Raw genomic sequence first — 23,851 nt, 5'->3', positions numbered from 1 at the left:
TAATCAATATTCGTCGTTAGTTAAGTTAATTTTTCGCTTACTCAAATTCATACCGCTCAAGTTATTAAAACAGTAAGTATGCCATCATCAGTCGATAAATTATTTTTTAGTCGATCGTGTTATAATTCCCCATAAAGAATTAGTCATTGTTTTATTCCTAAAACCAACATCTACCAGCTGACAGAGGTAAAACCTAGCATATACTGAATTCGAATGGTAAAAGCTCGAAAAAATCGTCGTATTTTCAGAAATACTTACGTTTACCAACTCATGTCGGTAAATCCTAAGACTTACACTTAAATCTTAAGATTAACCGTAGTTCGAGCTTTTACAGTAACAAATACATCTGTAAATAATCAAACACAGTTATTCGCTAACTCGAAATTGTATTGACTAAAGCTCGCGCGTAATTATGTTGCTATCGCGCTCGCACACTCACTGCGAGCGCCTGTCGCACAGTCGCGACAGCAATATAATTACGCGCGAGCGATAAGGATGGGTAGCTTAGGGTCATTGGACAAAATTCTACGTGCTCGCAGACCAGACTATACTTCCGTTGCCTTTAATGTTCAATGTAATAATGTAAGAATATTATGTAACTCTATATTTGATATAACCATTCATCAAGCAATATTTGAAATCCATCAACTAGTGAGACTTGCATCGATTATAAAGCTTTTGGTTACCTGTCATGGCGACCTTTGCAAAATGTTCGACCTGTCGAAACGACGCGGGGTGCATGCTTGATAATAAAACTGGGACCATGTCCTGAAAATATAAACAATAGCATATTCTTATTTATTTGTCTTCAGTAAATATTCCATTTGAATATTATTATTTGATCTAAAAATTGTAATTCTATCTAAAGCATCTTAGTCAGACATCTCGTCGGTAAATGCGTTGGAACAAGTCTACTCATACTTCTGGTATTTCTGTTCCATGTGTTCAGTCGTTAAGCAAGCAATGTCGTTTTTCGGTGATGGTAGAGATTACATACAATATCAACGCCTTCATAAAAGACAACCCAGTGAGAGTCACGGTTAACGTAAGTCTACGCGTAGACCATCGATTTTTAGTTGGCCGATAGTTGGGCCCGATTCTAATTTGTATGAAGAATCGGCCGATAGTGGATACTAAATCGGTGCAATGTGCGCACTTTCATGCATCTCCATATTGATTAACAGCCCGACCCGACTATCGGCCAACTAAAAGTCGGTGGTCTGCGCCTAGGCTAAATGTGACTGGGTTCGCACTGTTTATATCGTAGACCACAGTGACGTTGACACGATGGAAAAGAAAATGTTGTTTTCCGGCAGTTAGAGGTAAGGTAGCCAGTTCCTCCGTGGTTGAGGATTCCGGGTGAAGCTCGCTTCCACCTTCGGCCTGATCATCACTTACCATCAGGTGAGATACAGGCCAAGAGCTTCCTCGTTGTGGATAAAAAAAATGTGAACCTACCCAGGGGTTCAGGTCGTAGTCTTCACCAACGATGGCGTACAGAAACCTCATGCAGATGTCTGTTTGTGGCTGCCTCGCTGTGCAGAAGCTGCCGACGAACATCGCCAGCACTTCTGGACGGATCGACAGGGCGTGATAGCCTCGACGACGCATCACATTCTGAAACAATATTTGAAGCTAGTTAACGCCAATGAGGGCTATCGTTTTTATACTTAACAGTTGGCACCCCTGGCGATTGACAGGACCTTACTCTACAGTGGCGCCATCTTGATGAGTGCAAATGCGATAGTCCTCCTACCACTTTAGCGCTCACAAGTTGGCGCCACTGTCTACGCTACTAGCAAGTGACAGGACCTTACTCTACAGTGGCGCTAACTGGTGAGCGCTAAAACGATAGCCCTCATTCCCTCTAACTCACTAACCCTGGGTTACTTTATCTATACCAAACGTCAAAAGTCTGTCAAACTCCATACAAAAACACGGGATAAAGTTACGATTAAAGTTACGGTGGTGCAATTGAAGCTTAAAGCTTTGAAGTGTCATATCCTTCTACAGCAAACTTTTTCCTAAGAGATGTAGCCAGTTTTACATTTTGTCTAGATCCTAGACTCTAGCTAGACTACTAGGGCACTATTTAAGTTGTGAGCCTCGACAACATAACGTGTCGTTAGACGACATCTGATACTTTTAATGAAAAGTTTGAAATTTTTGACTACAACTTTATTCAAAACTTTTTATCATTTGAGCACGTTTTGTATTATTAACATTGAATTGAAAATTATCTTGACTACAAAAACATGGAATTGACTTGCGGAAATTTTCGCGCGAAGATTTATTATGACTTTCGACGTAGTTAATCAATACAAAACTGAAGCGGTCAGCTAAATTTCACTTTTGGTGATAAAGATCTGTCCTTTACCATTGTAAAACGCTAGTTTATAAGAAGTATAATATTGTATGTCATGGGCTAACCAGTGAACTTTGCGAAAGTCGTCCAAAATGACTAATAGTGGCGGAAAACATTGATGTTGTCAGAAAAATGGAAGAGAAACCTCGTCATGTGATATATCGTAGGATTGAGATAATCCTAGGCATTAATTCCACTAGCAGTAATAAAATATTGTATTACCATATTATGGTTAATACGTTTTTTTCTCGCTGGATGTCACAAAATTTTTCAAACGCTCAATAGGACGCTTGTGTCGTTTAGTCCTTGGAAATGTTTGATAAATACGTTTAAAAAGCTTTAAAAGCCGTTTTTAAAATTGTGACAGTTGACGAATTAAGGATCTATGCATAATGATCCTGAAAATAAACAGCTATCGACTATGGAGGTGTTTTAAGATGAACCAATTCCAACAAAAGTCCCATGCGCTCGGAACACTTTGAAACTTACAGTCGCCTATTTTTCCGAAATATCCGATTATATGACAGAAACATCAATAGATAAATTTAGAATGGTTAATTCTTAATAGTAAACAGCCACTTTTTTTCCAAAAGTTCAGTTTAATAAGGGAAACTGACCAGCATAGTCGGATCGCCATTAGTGACGAAAATGTGAGCTTTTACACGTCTCGTCAAACAACTGACTATTTGAACACTCAAAATATGAAATAAACAGGTCCAGCGCTACAAAATTCTTGCTTGGAATCTAAACACTTCTTTTGGTACCCATATATTAAAATTAAATGCGTGAACATCGATTTATGTAGCCAGAAGCAACTGTCGGTGCGGTCAAAAACCATGCTTTGGAGGTGCCTCAAGCTGAGTGGAAAAAATGCTATGAAAAGTGTTTTGGACACATTAAAAAGTACATAAATCATGAAAGACAATACCGATAAACGCAATCAATACCATTTTAATAATAAACTACTTTGTTTTCATAGTTAGGCTCACAACTTAAATAGTGTCCCACGTAGACAGTTGGTGGTATGATTGACAACCACTAAATAATCGTGCCAAATTGAGAGGCGTTGAGAAAACAAGCAGTGCCTATTATGCTGTCAAGAAGCTGAACTCAGTACTCACAAGTAAATCAAATGATTTCAAGAAGAAATTCACGAACGCCTTCATATTGCTCATGTAGACCGCCGGGGCCATAGCCACGAAGGCCACCAGCTTATCGTTGTACTCCGGCCTTTGGGACAGCATGGTGAAAAACGTTGTGGTGCCCATGGAGTGGCCGATGTAGAAGACCTTTGACAAGCCAGTGATGGTCAAAATCTTGTCAATGATGGCCGGTGCGTCGTACTTGCCATGTTCGTGGAAACTGGAAAAAAATGGATTATGATTTTTCTAAATTTCTCCAATACACCCATCAGCCAGTCGAGAACTAACAGGAAGGTTTGTCGTATGGTGACAACATAGTGATTTAATATGCATACTCAAAACATTGAACGGCGTGTGTGTCGCGTAGGGGTCATCAGTGCGCCCCAAATAATAGACATTTTCTAAATAATTAAGTTGAAAACTGAACTTGGTTTTAAAGTGATGATATCAACGGATTGCAAATCATGATTGTGATAAAAATTACAAAATGTTGGTAATACCTGAACTCCCAAAAGGCTGGGTCGTTCCGGGTTAAATTCTTGTGCGCCGTGTAAAAGTTTCCACGTAAGTTCGCGAGCCATACGTCATATCCCGCGTCTGCTAAAATGTATCCTGAAAATGAAACGGTAAAATTTTATCATCCTATTTCTCGGGAAACCAGTTATTAAGAGCCATTTTACATTTTCGTGCGAATTTCTAAGATTTTGGAAGCATGAATTACTATCTTAAGCAACACCCAGAGATTATTTAATAACTGCGAAAGATAGGTCAATCCTTGGTGTTGACCATTAATGAAACGGATTTACTAAAACTCTTTTGCTTAATTCACAGTGCCTCATCTCCCACAACCATTTTACGGAAAAATTGCCGCAGACTCATTTTCAAAGTCCTGTATCTATTATTTATGCTCATATAATAAGCTTAAAAATATATAGTAATCATCGGACATATATTCTTGTAGTCCATTAATGAAATAGATTCTTGAATTTCATTATCATTATTGAATAAAATCCAAAAATAATTTGGCAAAGGACATCATCCACGTTTCATATATTTTTGGTCCAAAATCAAAAGTGCCGGCCAACAAAAAAAAGTGCTGTATTCTGACAGAATACGTCTGCCTTAGCATTTGTTACTATGGCACCAAAGCCGTAGCTCCACTGTGCGTCGAGTATTTGAGATCTAAAAGTCATCGATTATTCATACATTTTTTGTTCAAAATCAAAAGTGTCGGCCAATAAATAAAAAAGTGCTGTGTTCTGACAGAATACGTCCGCCTTAGCATTTGTTACTATGGCACCAAAGCTGTAGCACCACTATGCGTCGAGTATTTGAGATCTAAAATTGATCGACGATTCATACATTTTTTGTTCAAAATCAAAAGTGTCGGCCAATAACAAAAAGTGCTGTCTTCTGACAGAATACGTCGGCCTTAGCATTTGTTACTATGGCACCAAAGCTGTAGCACCACTGTGCGTCGAGTATTTGAGATCTAAAATTCATCGACGATTCATACATTTTTTGTTCAAAATCAAAAATGTCGGCCAATAAAAAAATAAGTGCTGTATTCTGACAGAATACGTCCGCCTTAGTATTTGTTACTATGACACCAAAGCTGTAGCACCACTGTGCATCGTAGTATTTGAGATCAAAGTCAGTCGTTTCATATATTTTTAGAGCTCAAATACTACGATGCACAGTAGTGCTACAGCTTTGGTGCCATAGTAATAAATGCTAAGGCGGACGTATTCTATCAGAATACAGCACTTTTATTTTTTGGCCGGCACTTTTGATTTTGGACCAAAATGGATGATGTCCTTTGAAGATTAACGTCACATTTTGATCGTGGTTTTTGGTTTAAAAACACAGCAATAACTGCAATAAAAGTATCAGAAAATAAAGAATATTAATTGTAGAATTGATTTCTACAGTTATTGTTTAAATATTAGTAACCACTTTGTCAAAATATTGATGTGAATATCAGTATAAATTACAATGCGCAAGCCGACATCGATTAGTATGGCGCGAGCGCCCGTCAAGGCAGGACCTGTGTCATTTTTCCCGCCGTGACGTTTACGTGCGTTCGTGTCGTAAAGCGGTGATTTGTACGGCGACCAAATACATTTGATACTATGCCGAGAGGCTGTTTCGAGTTGGCCGGCCGAGCAGAAATTGAAATGATGAATTTTAATTTCTTTGACGGATCTGGGTGTAACTATGTATAATATGTAGATACCATGTATTTAATTTAATAAATAAATTATAAAAAAGTATATCCATTATGCTAGCACCCTTAACACAAGCATATTGGTTGCCTACTTTTGGACTAGACGGCGCACAGTAGTTTGATATTAAAAATAGGTGGACATAGGATCGAAAGTCATAATTTCACCGAAACAAAAATTGTTTTGGATAGCATTTTGAATGCTGATCAACATTTGTCATTATACATTTTTCGATAAAACGAGCCTTTCATGCTTAAAAAAAATATGACAAGAAAATTTGTATGGAGAAAAATCTTTTTAATTTTTTTTCTGGCTACTGTTGCAAACTGTAGCGGTCAAACCTTATGTAGTCGTAAGTACCTATGGTGCCTAACATTACTACTTAAATACTTTTTGCGGGCACGCGCGGCCAAGCGAGTAATGGACATGCAAAATTTGAAATATTTTTATTTATTCATTATTGATTTTAATGCATTTAAAGCAATTATTAATAGATAAATATACTTAGTCTAACTTACTACAGCCCCCTATTACCTCATTTCACGCTAAAACCTTTCAAACTAGAACCTAAGTTTGTAGGTACTAGGTAGTCTAAGTTGTTTTTATTGTCATTATAATATTCACTACTGGTCTACTGGTTATCGTGTAAGATAGATTAGGTCGATATCAACCCTTTACCTAGGTATATACCTACTTCTTGGCACTTATAATACCGACATACATGATTAAAAAAAGTCTTCCAGCAAGAACCCTTGACTTCAATGGTTATGAAACATTTTTTAACTTTCTAGAGTAGTCCTGAATAGATCCTTAAATCATTTTGACTGTCATAATCGATTACAGTAGGTAGTGGGATAGTTTCAATTTTGATAGAACTGTAATTTCCAGTTCTTCTGTTGAATAGTCTTATAGGTACTTTCGCAAAAATATTCTTTTTTTTGGCTCCTTTAAAGAGGTGTAAGTTTCTTTCCCTTCGTCTAAAAAGATAACGTACATAACACCTTTATAAGTAGCCTCAAACATAAAGCATACCTTTACCCAATCATCGAACTGAGAAAAATCTGAAATTCGACATTTATCACCTTCTTCCATTCATGTCTTCAAATATTATCTTCGTTCGAAAAACAATCAAAAAAAGATATTTTAGCCTATTCACTTATCTTGATCAGTGTCCAAAATAATCAAAGTCACTCACATACTTACTTTTTCCGAAAGAATCCAATAGGCAGGTTTGCAGTAGGTAGGTACACCAAAATGTTATCACATTATCTGCACCATGTATCAGCAGTTTTTGTGTACGTTAGCTGGCATATAAAACTATAGGTAGAGGCGTACATAATGGATCTGCAATAATGTGTGTATTGTTATGTGTGCAATACGGCTCAGAAACGTGGCCTCTCAATATAGGCCTTATAAAATATAAGCTCAAAATTGCACAACGTGCTATGGAGAGGGCTATGCTCGGTGTTTCTTTACAAGATCGAATCAGAAATGAGGAGGAGATCCGTAAACGAACCAAAGTCGTTGACATAGCCCAACGGACTAGCAAGCTAAAGTGACAATGGGCAGGGCACATAGTACGCAGAACTAATGGCCGATGGGGCAGCAAGGTTCTGGAATGGAGGCCACGTACCGGAAAGCGCAGCGTAGGACGTCCACCAACAAGGTGGACCGACGACCTCATAAAGGTAGCAGGAAGGCGCTGGATGCAGGGCACCACCAAGCGGCCATTGTGGAAATCATTGGGGGAGGCCTATGTTCAGCAGTGGACGTTCTATAGTTGAAATGATGATGGATGATGGATGATGAATAATGAATAATGTGTAGAAGAGGGTTACGGATATTTCCATTTATGATGGAATTATTTGACTAACTGAATGGAGAGCCATAAAAATGTATTGTTTACTATATGGGTTGCAACCCTTACTGAACCCACTACCTACTGTAATCGATTATGACAGTCAAAATGATTTATGGATCTATTCAGGACTACTCTAGAAAGTTAAAAAATCTTTCATAACCATTGAAGTCAAGGGTTCTTGGTGGAAGACTTTTTTTAATCATGTATGTCGGTATTATAAGTGCCAAGAAGTAGGTATATACCTAGGTAAAGGGTTGATATCGACCTAATCTATCTTACACGATAACCAGTAGACCAGTAGTGAATATTATAATGACAATAAAAACAACTTAGACCACCTAGTACCTACAAACTTAGGTTCTAGTTTGAAAGGTTTTAGCGTGAAATGAGGTAATAGGGGGCTGTAGTAAGTTAGACTAAGTATATTTATCTATTAATAATTGCTTTAAGTGCATTAAAATCAATAATGAATAAATAAAAATATTTCAAATTTTGCATGTCCATTACTCGCTTGGCCGCGCGTGCCCGCAAAAAGTATTTAAGTAGTAATGTTAGGCACCATATGTACTTACGACTACATAAGGTTTGACCGCTACAGTTTGCAACAGTAGCCAGAAAAAAAATTAAAAAGATTTTTCTCCATACAAATTTTCTTGTCATATTTTTTTTAAGCATGAAAGGCTCGTTTTATCGAAAAATGTATAATGACAAATGTTGATCAGCATTCAAAATGCTATCCAAAACAATTTTTGTTTCGGTGAAATTATGACTTTCGATCGTATGTCCACCTTTTTTTTAAATCAAACTACTGTGCGGCGCCGCTGTGAAATTGCCCAAAGATTTGTTTATTTATTTATCCGCTCTGAGTTTTGTTTCGTGAAGAAGAAAAAGAAGCGTTTTGTTTCGAGAGTTAAGCTTTGTTGTTAAATCTATACTAATAAAAGAGGAAAGATATAATTGTTTTTTTGGAGGCAATAGGCTCCGAAAAAAAATTCTTTCACGATTTAGAATCCAAATTTTTTTCTATGTAGGCTATAAAATATTTTCAAAAACTTTAGTCCAAAATCTTTGATAAAATTCGACGTTTAATAAATAAATTAGATAACATATTAATACTTTTTTTTCAGTACGATTTTAGTACTTGTTTTTCAGAAATTCTACGATTTAACTAAACTTCTAAAGTGTTTATATTTTATGCATAATTTATAGAAGTTAATAAAAATATACATATATCCAATGATATTACAGAACTATAGATATGTTACGTTCATAGAAATTACGATTTTAATCCGTGCCGAGCTATTCCAAATTGCACACATTGACAAATGTAACTGATAAGTGAAACAAAAGATACGAAATAGCACGCAAATGAAAGAGATAGCTATAGTTTTAACGATTCTGCACTAACTAATCTATGTCCGCAGCGCACGCATCCTTATCGCTCTAACGTCAAAACAAGATCGCTTTCTCTTTCTTAAATTGAACATGGCGCATGGCGTCTTGATTGTTTACATAAATAATTGAAAATATAAATACTAAATAATTTTGCATAATCACATGTGGTAAGAGATCCCTTGTATTTTGTTTACTTTGGAGTCATAATTGGTACACTTTCGAAACACACACGATGGCATTTTTTATTTATTTTGGTAAGAACACAGGAACTTACGGTGTGGTACGCACGCGATTGCGCACGACGCAGGCCACACGAAGACTAAACACAAGACGTCCCAATTGGGACGTATTTGAGTATTCACAGCGCGAGCGCCTATAACATATCTGCTTTTGTTTTTATATAATATCATTGCATATATCCTATTGATAGATGACGTGCTTCGTATTTTATTAAAATTATTACCTGACTAGGTTAAAAAGGTGTGGAATGTTATTTTGGAGATAACTTGGTTCCATAGAAATATAGAGAGATGCTAAGTAATGCGCTGAGTTCGAAACTCAGTGTCGTATTAGAAATTCACACACACAAAGAAATCAAATTATGTGCTCATTATCCACTGCGGTATCAGTATTCAACGTGCGAATAATCTTTAGTACTATGCAAGCAATATACACTGTTTACATAATGACGTCGCTACTGTATGATGACAGTAGCGACGTACTTTTGATTTTTTTTTTTATTTTGACACGTGTTTGAAAAATCAAGGTCAGATTACAATAAAATAACAAGTGAAAATGTAACATTGCATTGCAACTCGCAATTTCGCAATATTGATGAGGAGATTTCATTGGAAAGTCTATATTCATTCCTAGGATTCCCCTAACACCATCAAATTCAAGAGAATTCAAGAGAGTGCAGTTTCCCATCTCATGCTTAGGGACCACGGTTTAAAATAGTGTGGTTGCATAGAGCCTGCAACGGGCAACCGCGTGCGCAGCTGCTCATACTGATTTTCGATACAAAAGCAAGTGTTGGCACCCTCACGAGTTTTAGCGGAGTTCCATTTATGGTAGCGGGAGTAGACTTAATGGAAATCTATGCTTCTCCGACGACCAGTTGTATGTGGAATACTCCAGAGTATGCGCACACAATAGCCTGGTGATTTTAGCACCTGAAGGAAAAACAAAAAAACATTGTTTACAAAGAAATCTGCGGCAGGTGTAGTGTTTTAATTTTGTTTTAGAAAGATCTCATAATTTTGTAAGTATTCAAAAAATATTTAAACATAATAATTTGTAGATTTTATATCAAAAAATGTAATCATTTAACAAAATTAATTTTCTTAGAATATTTTAATTCTATTAGAACCATTTTCCACTTCATCGCAGAAGAAGTCGCGGGCAAAAAGCTAATATGAAATATATAGTATTGCCGCGGCTTCACCCGCTTGAAATTTAGTTTGTCACAGATCGTCATAAATTATAGCCTATACATTGTTATTCCGGTCGACGCCAGGGATGGATGAGTGTCGCTGTCGCTGGCGACAGGGTCTTCTGGTTCAGGGTTCCATGGCGTAGGTCTCAGGCAAAATGAAATCCACTCGTAGAAATTAATAAACTCAGTGTATTCACGAAAATAATTACACACAGCACTAGAGTCGTATCCGAACTGAGTGAACCAAAGGTCTTGCGATAGGAACGTCCGACCCAAGTGATAGTTGAACACAGGCTGCCTAGTACTGCTGTACTGTACTGTAAAGTTTCATCAAAATCTGTTCAGTAGTTTTTGCGTGAAAGTGTAACAAACATCCAGACATCCACACAAACTTTCGTATTAATAATATTAGTAAGACTAGTAAGAAGTAAGATAGTAAGATGAATTATTTTAGTTATTTGTTTACTTATAATAATATTTATTTATTTATTTCTTAGCTCTGTCTGATAATGGATCTGGAGGAGATGCAATGGCCACCTCCGTAAAAAAACAATAGAACCCTATGGAGTTTGGGCTTGTGTGATTCGCCTTGACGAATATTTCGTATCCAGGGTCCGATGATGGAGCTGTAAGGGGGCAGATTTTTTTTTCACTATGTGACTGTCTTTATTTTGTACTTAATATATACAGGGTGGAAACGATAAGTGATCTCACTTGATTATTTCTAAACTACACAAGATATCGAAAAACTGGTTACTGATCCTGAATTTGCTTCACGAGCTCTTTCGAACGGTACCAATAATAGGTTACAAAATAAACTGGAACTATCCGAAAATTCAATGTTTCTATTCGACTAGATACCTTGGGGTCATACTGGATCAAAAACTTAACTGGCATAACCATATTGAACTAGTCTCCAGTAGGCTGCGGAAACTGATTTGGATATTTAAAGAACTGAGACATATCGCGGATAAACAATTGTTAAAGGATATATACGTCGCTTTAGCACAGTCAGTCACAATATACTGTATTGCTTTATGGGGAGGTGCACTTAAGACAAAATTTCTGGAGGTCGAACGTGCCCAGAGGTCTTTGTTGAAGGTCATGTTTTTCAAGAAAAGGATATTTCCAACTCATACTTTATACGCTAATGCTGGCTTACTGACGGTTAGAAAGCTATATATACTTTATGCTATTTTAAGAAGACATCTTTCTATGGAGTTCTGCTCTAATAATGTAACAAAAAGAAGGAAAGATAAAGTGGCCCATATAACTAACGTACACACTCGATTTGCTCAATACCAATACTCGCATTTATCCTCACAAATTTACAATAAAATAAATAAAACTATTGAAATATACTCATTAACATATAGGGAGTGTAAAAGAATACTTACCGAATGGCTAAAATATCTGGATTATAATGAGACTGAAAATATATTGAAAATTCATACGTAACTTATTGAAATTTAGGCTAACTTAAATTTTAATAATATTTCATTATTTTCACACAAACACAAACACACACACATACACACACACACATTCACACACACACACATACAACACATTCACACATATTCACACACACACACACCACATACTTACTGTTACTTTATTTGGCTCACTAATTTAAATTATACTTTTATTATTTAAGTTTTACATAGTCTCGATGTTTAACTTTAACTTTCATTTTTGTTTTTCTTTTGGTTTGAAATGTTTACTGCACCCTACCAAGGTTTTTTTTTTTACAATGCTATGCTATGGAAGAGCGGCTACCTCTGACACAGGTGCTTATGTACTTAATAGAGGAAGTCCACACCTAATTTGTAACCCTAAAATTGCAGCGAATAAATGTTTTATTATTATTATTATTATTATTATTATTATTATTCTGTAACCTACAATCGATACCGTTTGATAGATCTCATGAAGCACTTTCAGGATCAATAACTAGTTTTTTGATAACTGGTATAGTTTAGAAATAATCGAATGAGATCACTTATCGTTTCCACCCTGTATTTTACATATTATACCTATTCGTGTTTCATTATGAATCGAAATATAAAAGACTTAATAAACTCTATTAAAAATTTAAATTAATTTATCAAGTTTGAATACCTCATTCTACCTTAAAATTAATAACTTATATCAAGTCTACGGTCACGGCTCAAGATTTTTTTGTCCATTTCAGCGTTCTTTTTACTCTTTTGACGTTGCGTTGACAGCTTTTACCTAAATTCGCGCGGAATATTTTTGTGAAATGGCTCTTAAGGTATTTAGAAGAAATTGATTGTTACCGTCAGCCATATTTCAACTGACCTACGCCAAAGGTCCTATTTCATCTTTACCAGTGGTCATAAACCTCGCATTGACGGCTTTTTCATCATCATCATTTCAGCCACAGGACGTCCACTGCTGAAAATAGGCCTCCCCGAACAGATAGCTGTAAGTTTAATTGACTTGTCAATTTTTTAACACTGCCAAGTTCTGATAATCCCAAAAAAGGAGTGACCTACCTAGACTGTTCTGAGGGCCCATGATAACAAAATTCCCGCTGTTCCCCAAAAGGCCATGGACCATCATGACAGCTCTCTTGCCCTTGGCGCTGGGACCAGACCTTCTGGCTGACCGTCTCCCGGCTGGTATCCTGAAGATCTGCAGTATGTAGCCATCTTCAGTCGTCACTCTGTGCTTCTCGACGGGGTAACCAGACGAGGCGATTAGTTGAGGCTGAAAATGAGGAAACATTTTTATGTTAATAATAAATAATAAACATACGAATACGACCCTCAATGGATGATTGAAAAAGTAAAGTCAGTTTTCCCTAGATGATTTTTCCTGGATAATAAATTCTACCATTTTGTGAACATTGAGATTTTATTGTAATGGATCTATCATTGTCCATAATTTAGAATCAATCAAGTCGGCTTGTTGCTACCTGACTACATCAATGCTATCACATTTGATTAAGTACTACGTAGAAAGTAAAAAACTCAGTGTTAAAAGAGCAAGGACGATTAACTTTGAATTCCCATACCTGTGTTTAGTGACACGCGATATCATTGTTAAAGGTTTCAATGCCTTATCCAGGCTTATGTGGATAAAGTTTATAACGCAAGGTTAGAAGGCACGTGCATGTTTCAGGTTATTTTAAAATTGTTCTTAGCGGCTCTTGTCCTTGTCAGTTGACCCCAAATCCCTATTAGCTTTGGGAGTTGGGACAGATTTTCTGTAGAGTTGGTAGACAAACCAGTCTGCAAACCGGAATATCAATAACTTCTTCTAGTTATTAGTGAATTTGACTTAGTGTTATAGGCCCTTTTATCGATTTCTAGTTTAAGATCTGTTTCAAAGTATCAATAGTTCTTCAAGTAGCAAATGCATGAAAATTTGAAACACTCTTTTCTCAATTTATAATAGTTTTCCTACTAATACAGCAATCTCTGAACGTACAGTTTGATCACAGTTTGATTTAGCCTTGATGCGGTTCATCCAATAATTTGAATTAATGATCTTACACGTCTAACAATGGTTATTTACAATTAAAGCCCTTAATAATAGCGGTAACTTGGACGTTGTCACGTGACTATTGTCGGCGCACGCGCGTCGCGCACGTTATCACCATCAATATCGTTTCGCAAGTTGATTTTTACAAAAATCCATATTATTTTTTTTAGTTTCGCTGATCTATTCGTTGATGCTTTAGTATCACTGCGAACAGTTTCGCTTGCCATCGCCGCCTACTTTTTCCAATAATTTGATGAGGTAACAAATAAAAGTCTTTACTATGGCATAAGATTTGTAATCCCCATAATCGGATGCTTCCTTTTACGAGAAATTATTGTAGTTACCTACTTGAAGGTTTACTGAATTGCAATAACGTGTTTTGTGTTGTCATCATCGATGTCAGCATAATCGACTTTTCAGGAGCGCTTCGCGTCCATTATAAATAAATTAAAATACGATATAATATCGATTTAATATTATAATATTAATATTAACTTAATTTACTTCCAATGACTGTTTCCGCAAAGCTATCATGATAAAGGTCTCTACCCACTACACCGTATCATACCATGACCGTGCTAGGAACGTGTCAAGCACGAAAAGCTCTACTATGCCCACTGAACGGATCGAAAATATTCTCGCCGAAATTTGTTGACGCTCCGTGCATGGCACGCGACGGTGTTGGTCGGTGACGGAACGGTCTACTGGGAACAGTGTCACATTTTTCAATACAAATAATATTTATTTCCCTGACACGTTCCTAGCACGGTCATGGTATGATACGGTGTAGTGGGTAGAGACCTTTATCCGCAATTTAAAGTAATAGCTTGAATCCGTTTTCATGGAGCGAGAATTATGTGATTATGGAGTTTTAATCGTGGGCTATATTATAGTTTTGATAACGGCCTTGACATTTTTGACCCTTGACCCTGCACCATTATTTGTCTGGTAGCACTAGCCGACTAGTCATCGATTAGGGTGACAAATCATAGATTCGGGCACGAAATCGAGTTTGTTTATTCGTTTATGCTTTAAAATTCCTGATATATAATAAGTTAAGATCTATTCACAATTAATTGTTATCGTCCTACACAAAAAGTTCGATAAAAATTCGTAACATTTTAGATGATTCTCTGTTACCCAATAATTGGTTTCTTATTGCTACTTTTTAAATTTAACTAAACTAATCATATAGAACAGATATTAATTACAGTGTATTGATTATTTTTATTATTGTAATAGAATAAACAATTCATGATGCAACTCATATCCTTGACATGACCTAGGGTCATGGGGCAACAGGAGTTCATACATGCTTGAAACATAACTTGAAAACCTTAGCCCACTTTAAGCCTATGCATCCTTAGCACCGTCAATTAGCACTTATAATCTTTGAAACCTTAAGTTATTCCATTAAATTGTAAATGAATGAAATACGCCATTTATCAACATTATTGAACCTTTCATTTAAAGGTCCTTCTTTTAATCTTAATGAATTAATAGATTATTTACATTTTTTTGCTTCTAATAAGCGGTTAAGTGCGGTTAACCAGTGTAAGTTTTCTGGTTTTTACCCAAATTAAAAAGCATTCCTAAGGCCAGTTAATATAAATTTGCATTATCGTTGGACATGAATCTAAAGTGTTTGAGTTTGCGTGAGAATGTGTAACGACTGTGTGGGGTATACTCGTATTATAAATTATATTATCAAGGAAATTATAGTACATGGATGACACCACAGAATAGTACGATACACGCATGCTTATTGTAGATTAGTATCTCTGATGTTGGAATGACGACTGATGGTTGACTGAAGGAATTCTATATTGTTTTGATAGAAATGTAGCACCAGAAATATTTATTTTATGTCACGTCTACAAGTTTTTCGATTCTGCACTCAAGTTCTCTACATACAGTGGGCAAATTAACATTTCATTAAACGACCTCACTGATTAAACTAGTTAAGTCAACTAATAAGCTAAAAAGTAATAACGTAATGTTAGGTATTTGATAACAATACAAAGTTGCGAATTTTCTTACAAAGTTATAAATTAATTGTATTGTGCAGTATATGTTTACTTTGTTTTTGAGTGTAATTCGCAAATAGTGTCCGACCGAATGTTCGGTTTCGGTTTCGTTTTCGGTTGAGTTTCGGTAAAAACACGAGTTTCGGTTTAGTTTCGTTTTCGGCGGCAAACTTGCCGAAACTACGACCGAAACCGAAAGTGCATTCGGGAGTTTCCGCACTGTTATCGGTCATGTTCAGCGCGTTGAATGAGTGAATAAATTCGATCAGAGCCAATGTCGTGATTCGCTTGCTTGTTTGTTTGCTGTTAGTTTTGTTGTGGTGGCGAGTTTTCGAGTGATTTATTTTGAATTTGGTAAGTTTTATCTCGTTTATAACATAAGAGCGGGTAATAAACATAAAAAAAATATCAATACGACTGATAAAAGTTTAATCAAGTTTAATCTAACCTACAAATTTTTTTTGGTTCGCAAATGCTATACGTAAACAAACATTAGTTAGGTAGTTAGTAATGACTATAGTGCATTTCATGGTGATAATATTATGGATTCAGAGTTTCAAAGTTCATTTTAGTATTTATCACCGAGGTATCCAAGTGCCAAGTACAGTAGATACTAACTTACGTACTACCAATTTTGTTTTGAGAAATTATTAAGGTAAAAGACCCGACCATGGGACGGGTTATGTAGATGTCCTGAATATTTCGGGTAATTAAAAAAAATCTAGACTATAAATCCTTCTTTTTCTTTTTTTAAACATAATTTGATACCTTTTAGAGTAAAAAGGCGCTTTAAAAGTTCAATTTTAATGCATTTTAAAGAGAAAACAATAAAGACTGTCTGATTATAATAACGTTTTCTTTATTTTTCCCTCAAAATATGAGCCTTGTAAGGAAGTTTCGGTTTCGGTTTCGGTTTCGGCCGAAATAGACACCGTTGCCGAAATTCGTTTTCGGTTTCGGTTTCGGTCGTAGAACTAGTTTCGGTCGGACACTATTCGCAAATAATTATGTTGAATTATAAACTAATTCGTGTTGAACTGTAACCCCTGTAATTTTCTCTAATAAAAATAAGTCGGGTTTTCCTCCCTGACGCTATAACTCCAGAACGCACGAACCGATTTCCACGGTTTTGCATTCGTTGGAAAGGTCTCGGGCTCCGTGAGGTTTATAGCAAAGAAAATTCAGGAAAATTTAACAAACGAAATTCCACGCGGGCGAAGCCGCGGGCGGAAAGCTAGTTTTCTCTAATTATGCCACCCAGAAAAGTTAACAAAGAAACTACATTGAAGTAGATTGAACTTTGTTTTACCTAAGCTCTTTTGATTGATACATAGGTCGGTGGCAATTCAACTAAGTGCGATTTTTAAGCACATGCCTTTATATGCCACGATTAAGTAGCAAACTAGATCTAGATTAGAACGTAGCCCTGCTGAATGACGTCGCATATAATGAAGTTAAAATATAAAAACAATACGAAAAATTGCTGGTGAAGCTTATAACTTAACCATAAAGTATACACAGAGTAGATGTGAATCACATTTGACTCGCGGGAAAGAGAAACCCGACTCGTGTTACAAATAAAAAAAATACAAATGCAGTGCTGCTGCAGTGCTTTACAGCAAATAATGATGGTGCGGTAACAACTAACTTGATGTCGTGCCCTGAGTGCCCAAGCAACTGCACTCAGGAGGATTTGATGAGTGCTACTGACAACGCCACTCTTGTGGCGGAGTTTTGGGTTGATACTGTGTAGGTTTGTTGTCGACACGAAAAGAAGAAGAACTAACCACAAGCCACGTGCTGTACAATACTGTTGCAACAATCATCTGAAACATCAAGTGCCAATGATGATTGGGTGTCACACAGGCCATCAATCAAAATCAAAAATATTTATTCAGTTTAGACCACAAGTGGTACTTATGAACGTCAAAATATTATTATAGAAAATAATAAAAAAAAGAAAAGGTAGCCCTTATGAGGCACTTTACATGTCTCCTAGACAATGACGCCTATCCTATACAATTTATTTTCAATGAGTACATTAATTACTTAGTGGCATAAGATTAATGATTGAAAAGAGTAAATTCATTAAAGGACAGTGACACTTATTCGATTCTTTTATTTGATGCTTAGTAAAAATTGATACCCCAGTGTAATTTTCCTGTTTTTAGGGTTCCGTACCTCAAAAGGAAAAAACGGAACCCTTATAGGATCACTTTGTTGTCCGTCCGTCCGTCTGTCAAGACCCTTTTTCTCAGGAACGCGTGGAGGTATGAAGCTGAAATTTATATCAATTACTCAGGTCTACTGTCCCTTGAAGCTGTGAAAAAATCAAACTTCTAAGCCAACGCAATCAAAAGATACAGCCGTTTATGCCGCAAATTTTCGACACTTGCAAGGGAATCAAAACCTACAGGGTGCTTCCCGTGAACTCAGAATCTTGAAATTTGGTACGAAGCAACGTCTTATAGCATAGATAAAGGAAAAATTACGAAAACCATAAATTTTTAGTTACATCACATAATATATTTTTTTTTAATAATTTTAAACTTACTACCCATTTCCTCATAAACGCGTAGAGGTATTAAATTGAAATTCATACCAAATACTCAGGTCTATAATACCTTTAAGCTGTAACAAAATCAAACTTCTATGTCAACGCAATCAAAAGAAACAGCAATTTAAGCTGCATATTTTGAAACTCGCAAGTACTCGCAAGGGAATCAAAACCTAAAGGGTACTTCCAGTCGACCTAGAATCTTGAAATTTGGCATGAAGCAACGTTTTATAGCACACATAAAGGAAAAATTCCGAAAACCTTAAATTTTTAGTTACATTACAAAATATATATTTTTTAATAAATATAAACTTATTACTTTTTTCCTCATGAACGCGTAGAGCTATCAAGTTGAAATTCATATCAAATACTATAAAATAAAGGATTACTTAAACGATAAAGACATCTTTGTCTTAAATTTATGCTCCTCCATCTTTCCCCATTGTAATGTTATGAATTTCATTTTGCAATAAAAATACCATAGTTATGACTCGATTGTCGTAATGAACGAACTTTGTAAACCTTGCAGGTTTGTACGGAACCCTCGGTGCGCGAGTCCGACTCGCACTTGGCCGGTTTTTTTTAATTTAACTATAACTAGGCGGAAGCGAGCATTTTGAAATAAATGATTGTACATGCACAATTTACTTTACAGCAACTAAATGCATCCAATACCATCCATCGATATGATGACAGTATTTAGTGTATGAAACGTGAAGGTCACCGAATAGGCCCATAACATAAACAATGGAAGTGTACCATTCAGCGCACGTTTATTCTTATTATGTCATGAAGATGCGCGCGCGCCGCTCTTGGGGCGACCATTCGGTGTCTCCGAAACTGGACAAGACTAATTAGTTGTAAAAAGACACATACAATTAGTTGATAATTTAAAAGTAACTATTGTATTAAGCCTATATTTATGAAGAACTAGCGGCCGCCCGCGACTTCGTAAGCGTGGATCCCGTTTTACCCCATTAGGTGGAGTTTCGAAAAATTCGTTCTTAGTTAGCACCTACGTTCTAAAAGGAACCCCCATACAAAATTTGAGACACCTAGCACTTGTAGTTTCTGAGATTTCGTGATGAGTGAGTGAGTCAGTCAGGCAATGACCTTTGGCTTTTATAAATATAGATGATTTATAGTGGGCCTACCCACTGAACCCCAACAGTGCCCTTCGTAGCCTGTTGAAACGGCATCGCGAGTTATTGTCCTCCTAACTTAGACAGACATTGTCCACGACTTCCTAAATTATGGCTGCCCTACCATGCGAATTCGGAATTAAAATCACAGCACGCGCTGTTATTTGTATTTATTTGCAAGTTGAGCAGTTTTTGTTTCTGTTTCCTCAGTGTCACAGTGGCATGCCGATAGGACCTTTTTACTGTTAATTAATATGAATGGCTTCGGTCTTCCTTATTGCCATAAGATACTCATGAGATTCACGTCAACAATGACATTTGCCCGTGGATTTGCGGTATCGGATTCGAATTGCCTGTAGGATGCAATGTTGCCCATACATTTGTCGTCTAAAACCATCGATAAGATTTTATCACGATGCTCATCCTAGCGCGGCTTAAGTCGATCGATACATCTCTGAAAAAAATATAGATAATGTAGAACATTTACGTTCTTATTTGGATGGATGGATCGAGGAATGGATAGCATTCGCAAGAATAATTTTAATAGTGATTTTTCTATTAAATATTATGTACGTTTTAATTGGGTTTTGAAACAATGTAAGGCAGTAGTGCGACTGTTTTGTGAACTGAGGTCTTGCACTCCTGAACTTTCGGTCTTACAGCTCTAATAGAACCTATAACGTAAGGTAATAGTTTTTCTTTGTTACCTTTGTTCTAGCGACATCGCAAGTACAACGACTGAAATAAGGAAGTTAGTTCCACTGTACCCTCTACATGCCTGTATTATGCGACTGCAGTGAAGATTTAAATAATATAATGCGTCGTCTCATTAGAGGGACTCTGATGTGACAGATAAACGAGGAATTTGAGATTTATTTACATTTCTGTGACATGACTGCATGTATACAGCAACTCAGGCTTATTATTCTGGCATCTTACGTAGTTTTAATAAGTGTGAATTTTCAATAAAAATGTTTATTATGATTTACTGCATGACAATGACACTTCGGAAGTCACCACAGTGTAGAGCTAAGATTGTTTTTGTTACTCTGTTTTTTTAAACATGGAGCATAATGACATCCTTATTATATTTTCTTTGCTGCAGCAATTTCCCGTTTTTTGGAATTTTTGTAAGATCAAACTACTTTTTCCCTGTTCATGATGAGACGACATAGGAAAAGCCACTGATCTGTACCATACTTGAGTCATGGGTAATGTTGGGATAACTTATTATGGCATAATGCTAGGTCCAGAATGAGTCATTGGAATAGTCAGTCATTGATTTGAAATTATTTTGACATCCCTGGATACGTATTTTTGTTCCATTACTATTCGTGGAATTTTGTCTGTCACAGAAAAACAATATCGCGCGCGTATTTGCTCACCGTTTAGACCTACCCTGGACTACGACAAACATTTTAAAACCAAAATCAGCTCAATCGGCCCAGCCGTTCTCGAGTTTTAATTAGACTAACGAACATCAATTCATTTTTATTTATATAGATATAGATTCGCATGCACAAATTGAATCCCATATTTTTTTTATACATTGTCGAACACTTTTAGGTTGAGAGAAGTAGAAAGCTTTAAAAATGGTCTGTTTTATACCTAGCTACATGAGATTCAGCCTTTGTGACGTGTCTTCTGTACATTAATTTATGTAACCATGCAATTTTCTGTGCAGTTTTGGAATTACTGAGTGTACTCGTAGTTGGCACAACAGTATAATATTCTCAAGATCCACTTAATTATGCTTAACTGTATCATGCTTCTAATAACGATGTCGACAATTATGGTGTTTCTGTAAAAAGAAACTTCATTGTTGAGCGCATGTATTGTGAGTTCTGATGGGTACTTAACCAACCATTTGACAAATTGCACATCCTTTAACTCAACAATTGTGGTTTCGTTAAATTGTGTTATTATTAGTGACGTCTGAGGAAAATTTTCATTCACAACTTAATCATTTCTTATTTGTATCTATGTGGGTGATATAACGTAAACAAGTAACTACTAACGTAAATAAACATTCATTATTGGTTGCAGATAGGTGATTTTCTCTTTTATAATGTAGGCTTATAAACTGGTGTCAAACTTAATGACTTGCTATATTATGTGTTATAGAATTGATCGAAGTCATATCAATGTCCTCCGAAAATGTATGGACAGTAAAAATGAATTTTAAATGAGAGCACAATCACATAGAGTGCTTTTATTACGATGTTCTATGGGATTCGACACTTGGAAAAGACGAACCCAAAAGAATTAAATGGTTGTGTCTTTAATTTGATTAAATAAAGACAATAAACAAATTGTTAATTTGCATTTTACTAGGTATTAATTTATCCCACGTTTCACTTAAAATGTAGTCACAGCAGCAGTTCGCGAAAATCGCAAATTCCTAATTGTTGTTATATGTTCATTAAATTGGTAGGAAGTGTGCCATTAAATTACAATAATTTGTATTATTTCGTTTTCGAAGTTTTTTATTGTTTTCAATTATGTACGATCGTGACGAATATGTTTTATGATTGAAACGCGTCGAAGGTTATCTATTTTTGTTCTATTACATTTTAATCAAGGAGGTTATTGTTCTTATGAATTGGATTTTTGATAGGAAGACTTTTTGTAATTATACTTAAGTTTTTTAGCCAGGCTATTTTTATAGGTGCGTACCTTTGTAACATTTTTTTATGCATTCTAGAACGGAATTTAGAGGTTAACTGGCAAGATCTTAATGAATTATTATTAAAATATATGCATAGTTCAGTAGTTTGTGGGCCGGTTCTCAAAGCTTGCGGGTGCGGGTACGAACCCCGACTGGGTCAAAAGTTATTTTTATTGCCTTTTGTAGAGCTGTATGTATTTTATGTATAATCGAACAACAATGTCAGTGGTGTTGGAATACCTATACTGACTATATTTCATTGAATTGTTAAATCAATTCACAATATTATTAAGTCCGCCACTGTACAATTGTATGTGCAAAAGTGTAAATAAATAAATAAATAAAATATGTATCTTGAAAAGATGAATTTGTGATCTTACTAATCTGTGAAAAAATGCACTTTGAAAAATATTGGAAAAAATGGAAAATGGGAGCAAGTTGATTATCACTATCACCATTTAAAAAATAAAAATTAGAATAAAAATTGTTATTAACAAGATCACAAAGTTATAAATATTTTTTCCATTTAGATTAGAGGCTAGCATAAAATAATGATAAAAATAAACGGGAAAAATATTTTGTTAAATTAATATTTATTACTACAATTAACTTATAATTTAATAATGTGGCATGAATATTATACTTACAACAGTCGCATACGCCTCCCTTCTCAGCTGCCCGCTGCACACGCACAAGACTGCACAAAATATAATCACAGAAAACCTCATTGCACCCATTTAAGAAAATAAATTGTGACTAAAATCTTCTTAAAATTGCTCTGTCTGTTTTTTAATCACAGCCTAAAGACAGCGTTCTAATTTTAAAAATTAATTTCACGGTTTAAAAAAAATAATGTCACGGTTTTGAAAAAAATAACAGCATTTAGCGTTCTATTTTCAAAATTGTGTTACGAAAATGTGCGCCTGCGGCTGCCGCGCGACATTCGTGATACGTGGACCGTGATGTCCTGCCGTTGTTTTTATTTATCGGTTTTCATCGACCAAGCGTAGACTCGTTTAGGGCCTTCGTCCAGAGGTAGAGCTTGGCATAGTATAGCGTGAGCGAAATCATTTATGTAATACGTAATAAATGTAGCGTAGTCGTTAAAATGCCTCGCGAAAGTTTCAAATTATGTGTTTTAGGGGAGTTTAAAATGTTATATGAAAGCTTAGTGTTTTCAAAACCGCGGTTTTTTCGCTTTTATGTTCGAGGTTGAGGTTTTCTTTAACATAGTTTGAAATTGCAAAAAAGCAGCACGTTGTGATTCAATTAAATGTTTAGTAGCTGTGAAAGTCATTATTATTATAGAATAATTATTAAATGACAGCTTAATAAGCTGGTCTAATGGCTCTAAAGCACTTAAGGAAAAAATAAGGTTGCATTAGATGATTCAACCATTGATTATTACAAATTAATTTCCGTAGCATGACTAATATCTTCCAACGTTTAGTGGACGCTAGGCTTTAGAAAATTATGACTGACATCTTTGTTACCGCCCCATCTGAAGCTGCGTTAATTACGTGT

The 23,851-nt window shown here is 35.8% G+C and overlaps 2 protein-coding genes across 2 annotated transcripts in view; one reads left to right on the top strand and one right to left on the bottom strand.

The window, feature by feature from the left end:
• LOC135081363 (protein cramped-like) overlaps positions 1 to 23,851 on the top strand; it is a 49,309-nt gene that overhangs the window by 2,510 nt on the left and 22,948 nt on the right. The window lies entirely within an intron of this gene.
• LOC135081334 (lipase 1-like) lies at positions 649 to 23,279 on the bottom strand. The gene is made up of 6 exons (XM_063976052.1): positions 22,975 to 23,279; positions 12,943 to 13,156; positions 4,008 to 4,119; positions 3,487 to 3,727; positions 1,459 to 1,617; positions 649 to 768 (listed from the first exon to the last, which is right to left on the bottom strand). Exons 1-6 carry the CDS (start codon positions 23,062 to 23,064, stop codon positions 649 to 651), a joined length of 936 nt encoding a protein of 311 aa, XP_063832122.1. The 5' UTR covers positions 23,065 to 23,279.

The sequence above is a fragment of the Ostrinia nubilalis genome, chromosome 19, assembly GCF_963855985.1.
Source record: "Ostrinia nubilalis chromosome 19, ilOstNubi1.1, whole genome shotgun sequence".
Taxonomy (NCBI): Eukaryota; Metazoa; Arthropoda; class Insecta; order Lepidoptera; family Crambidae; genus Ostrinia; species Ostrinia nubilalis.
The sequence above is the reverse complement of the archived record's forward strand: the minus strand, read 5'-3'. Positions and strand labels throughout refer to the sequence as shown.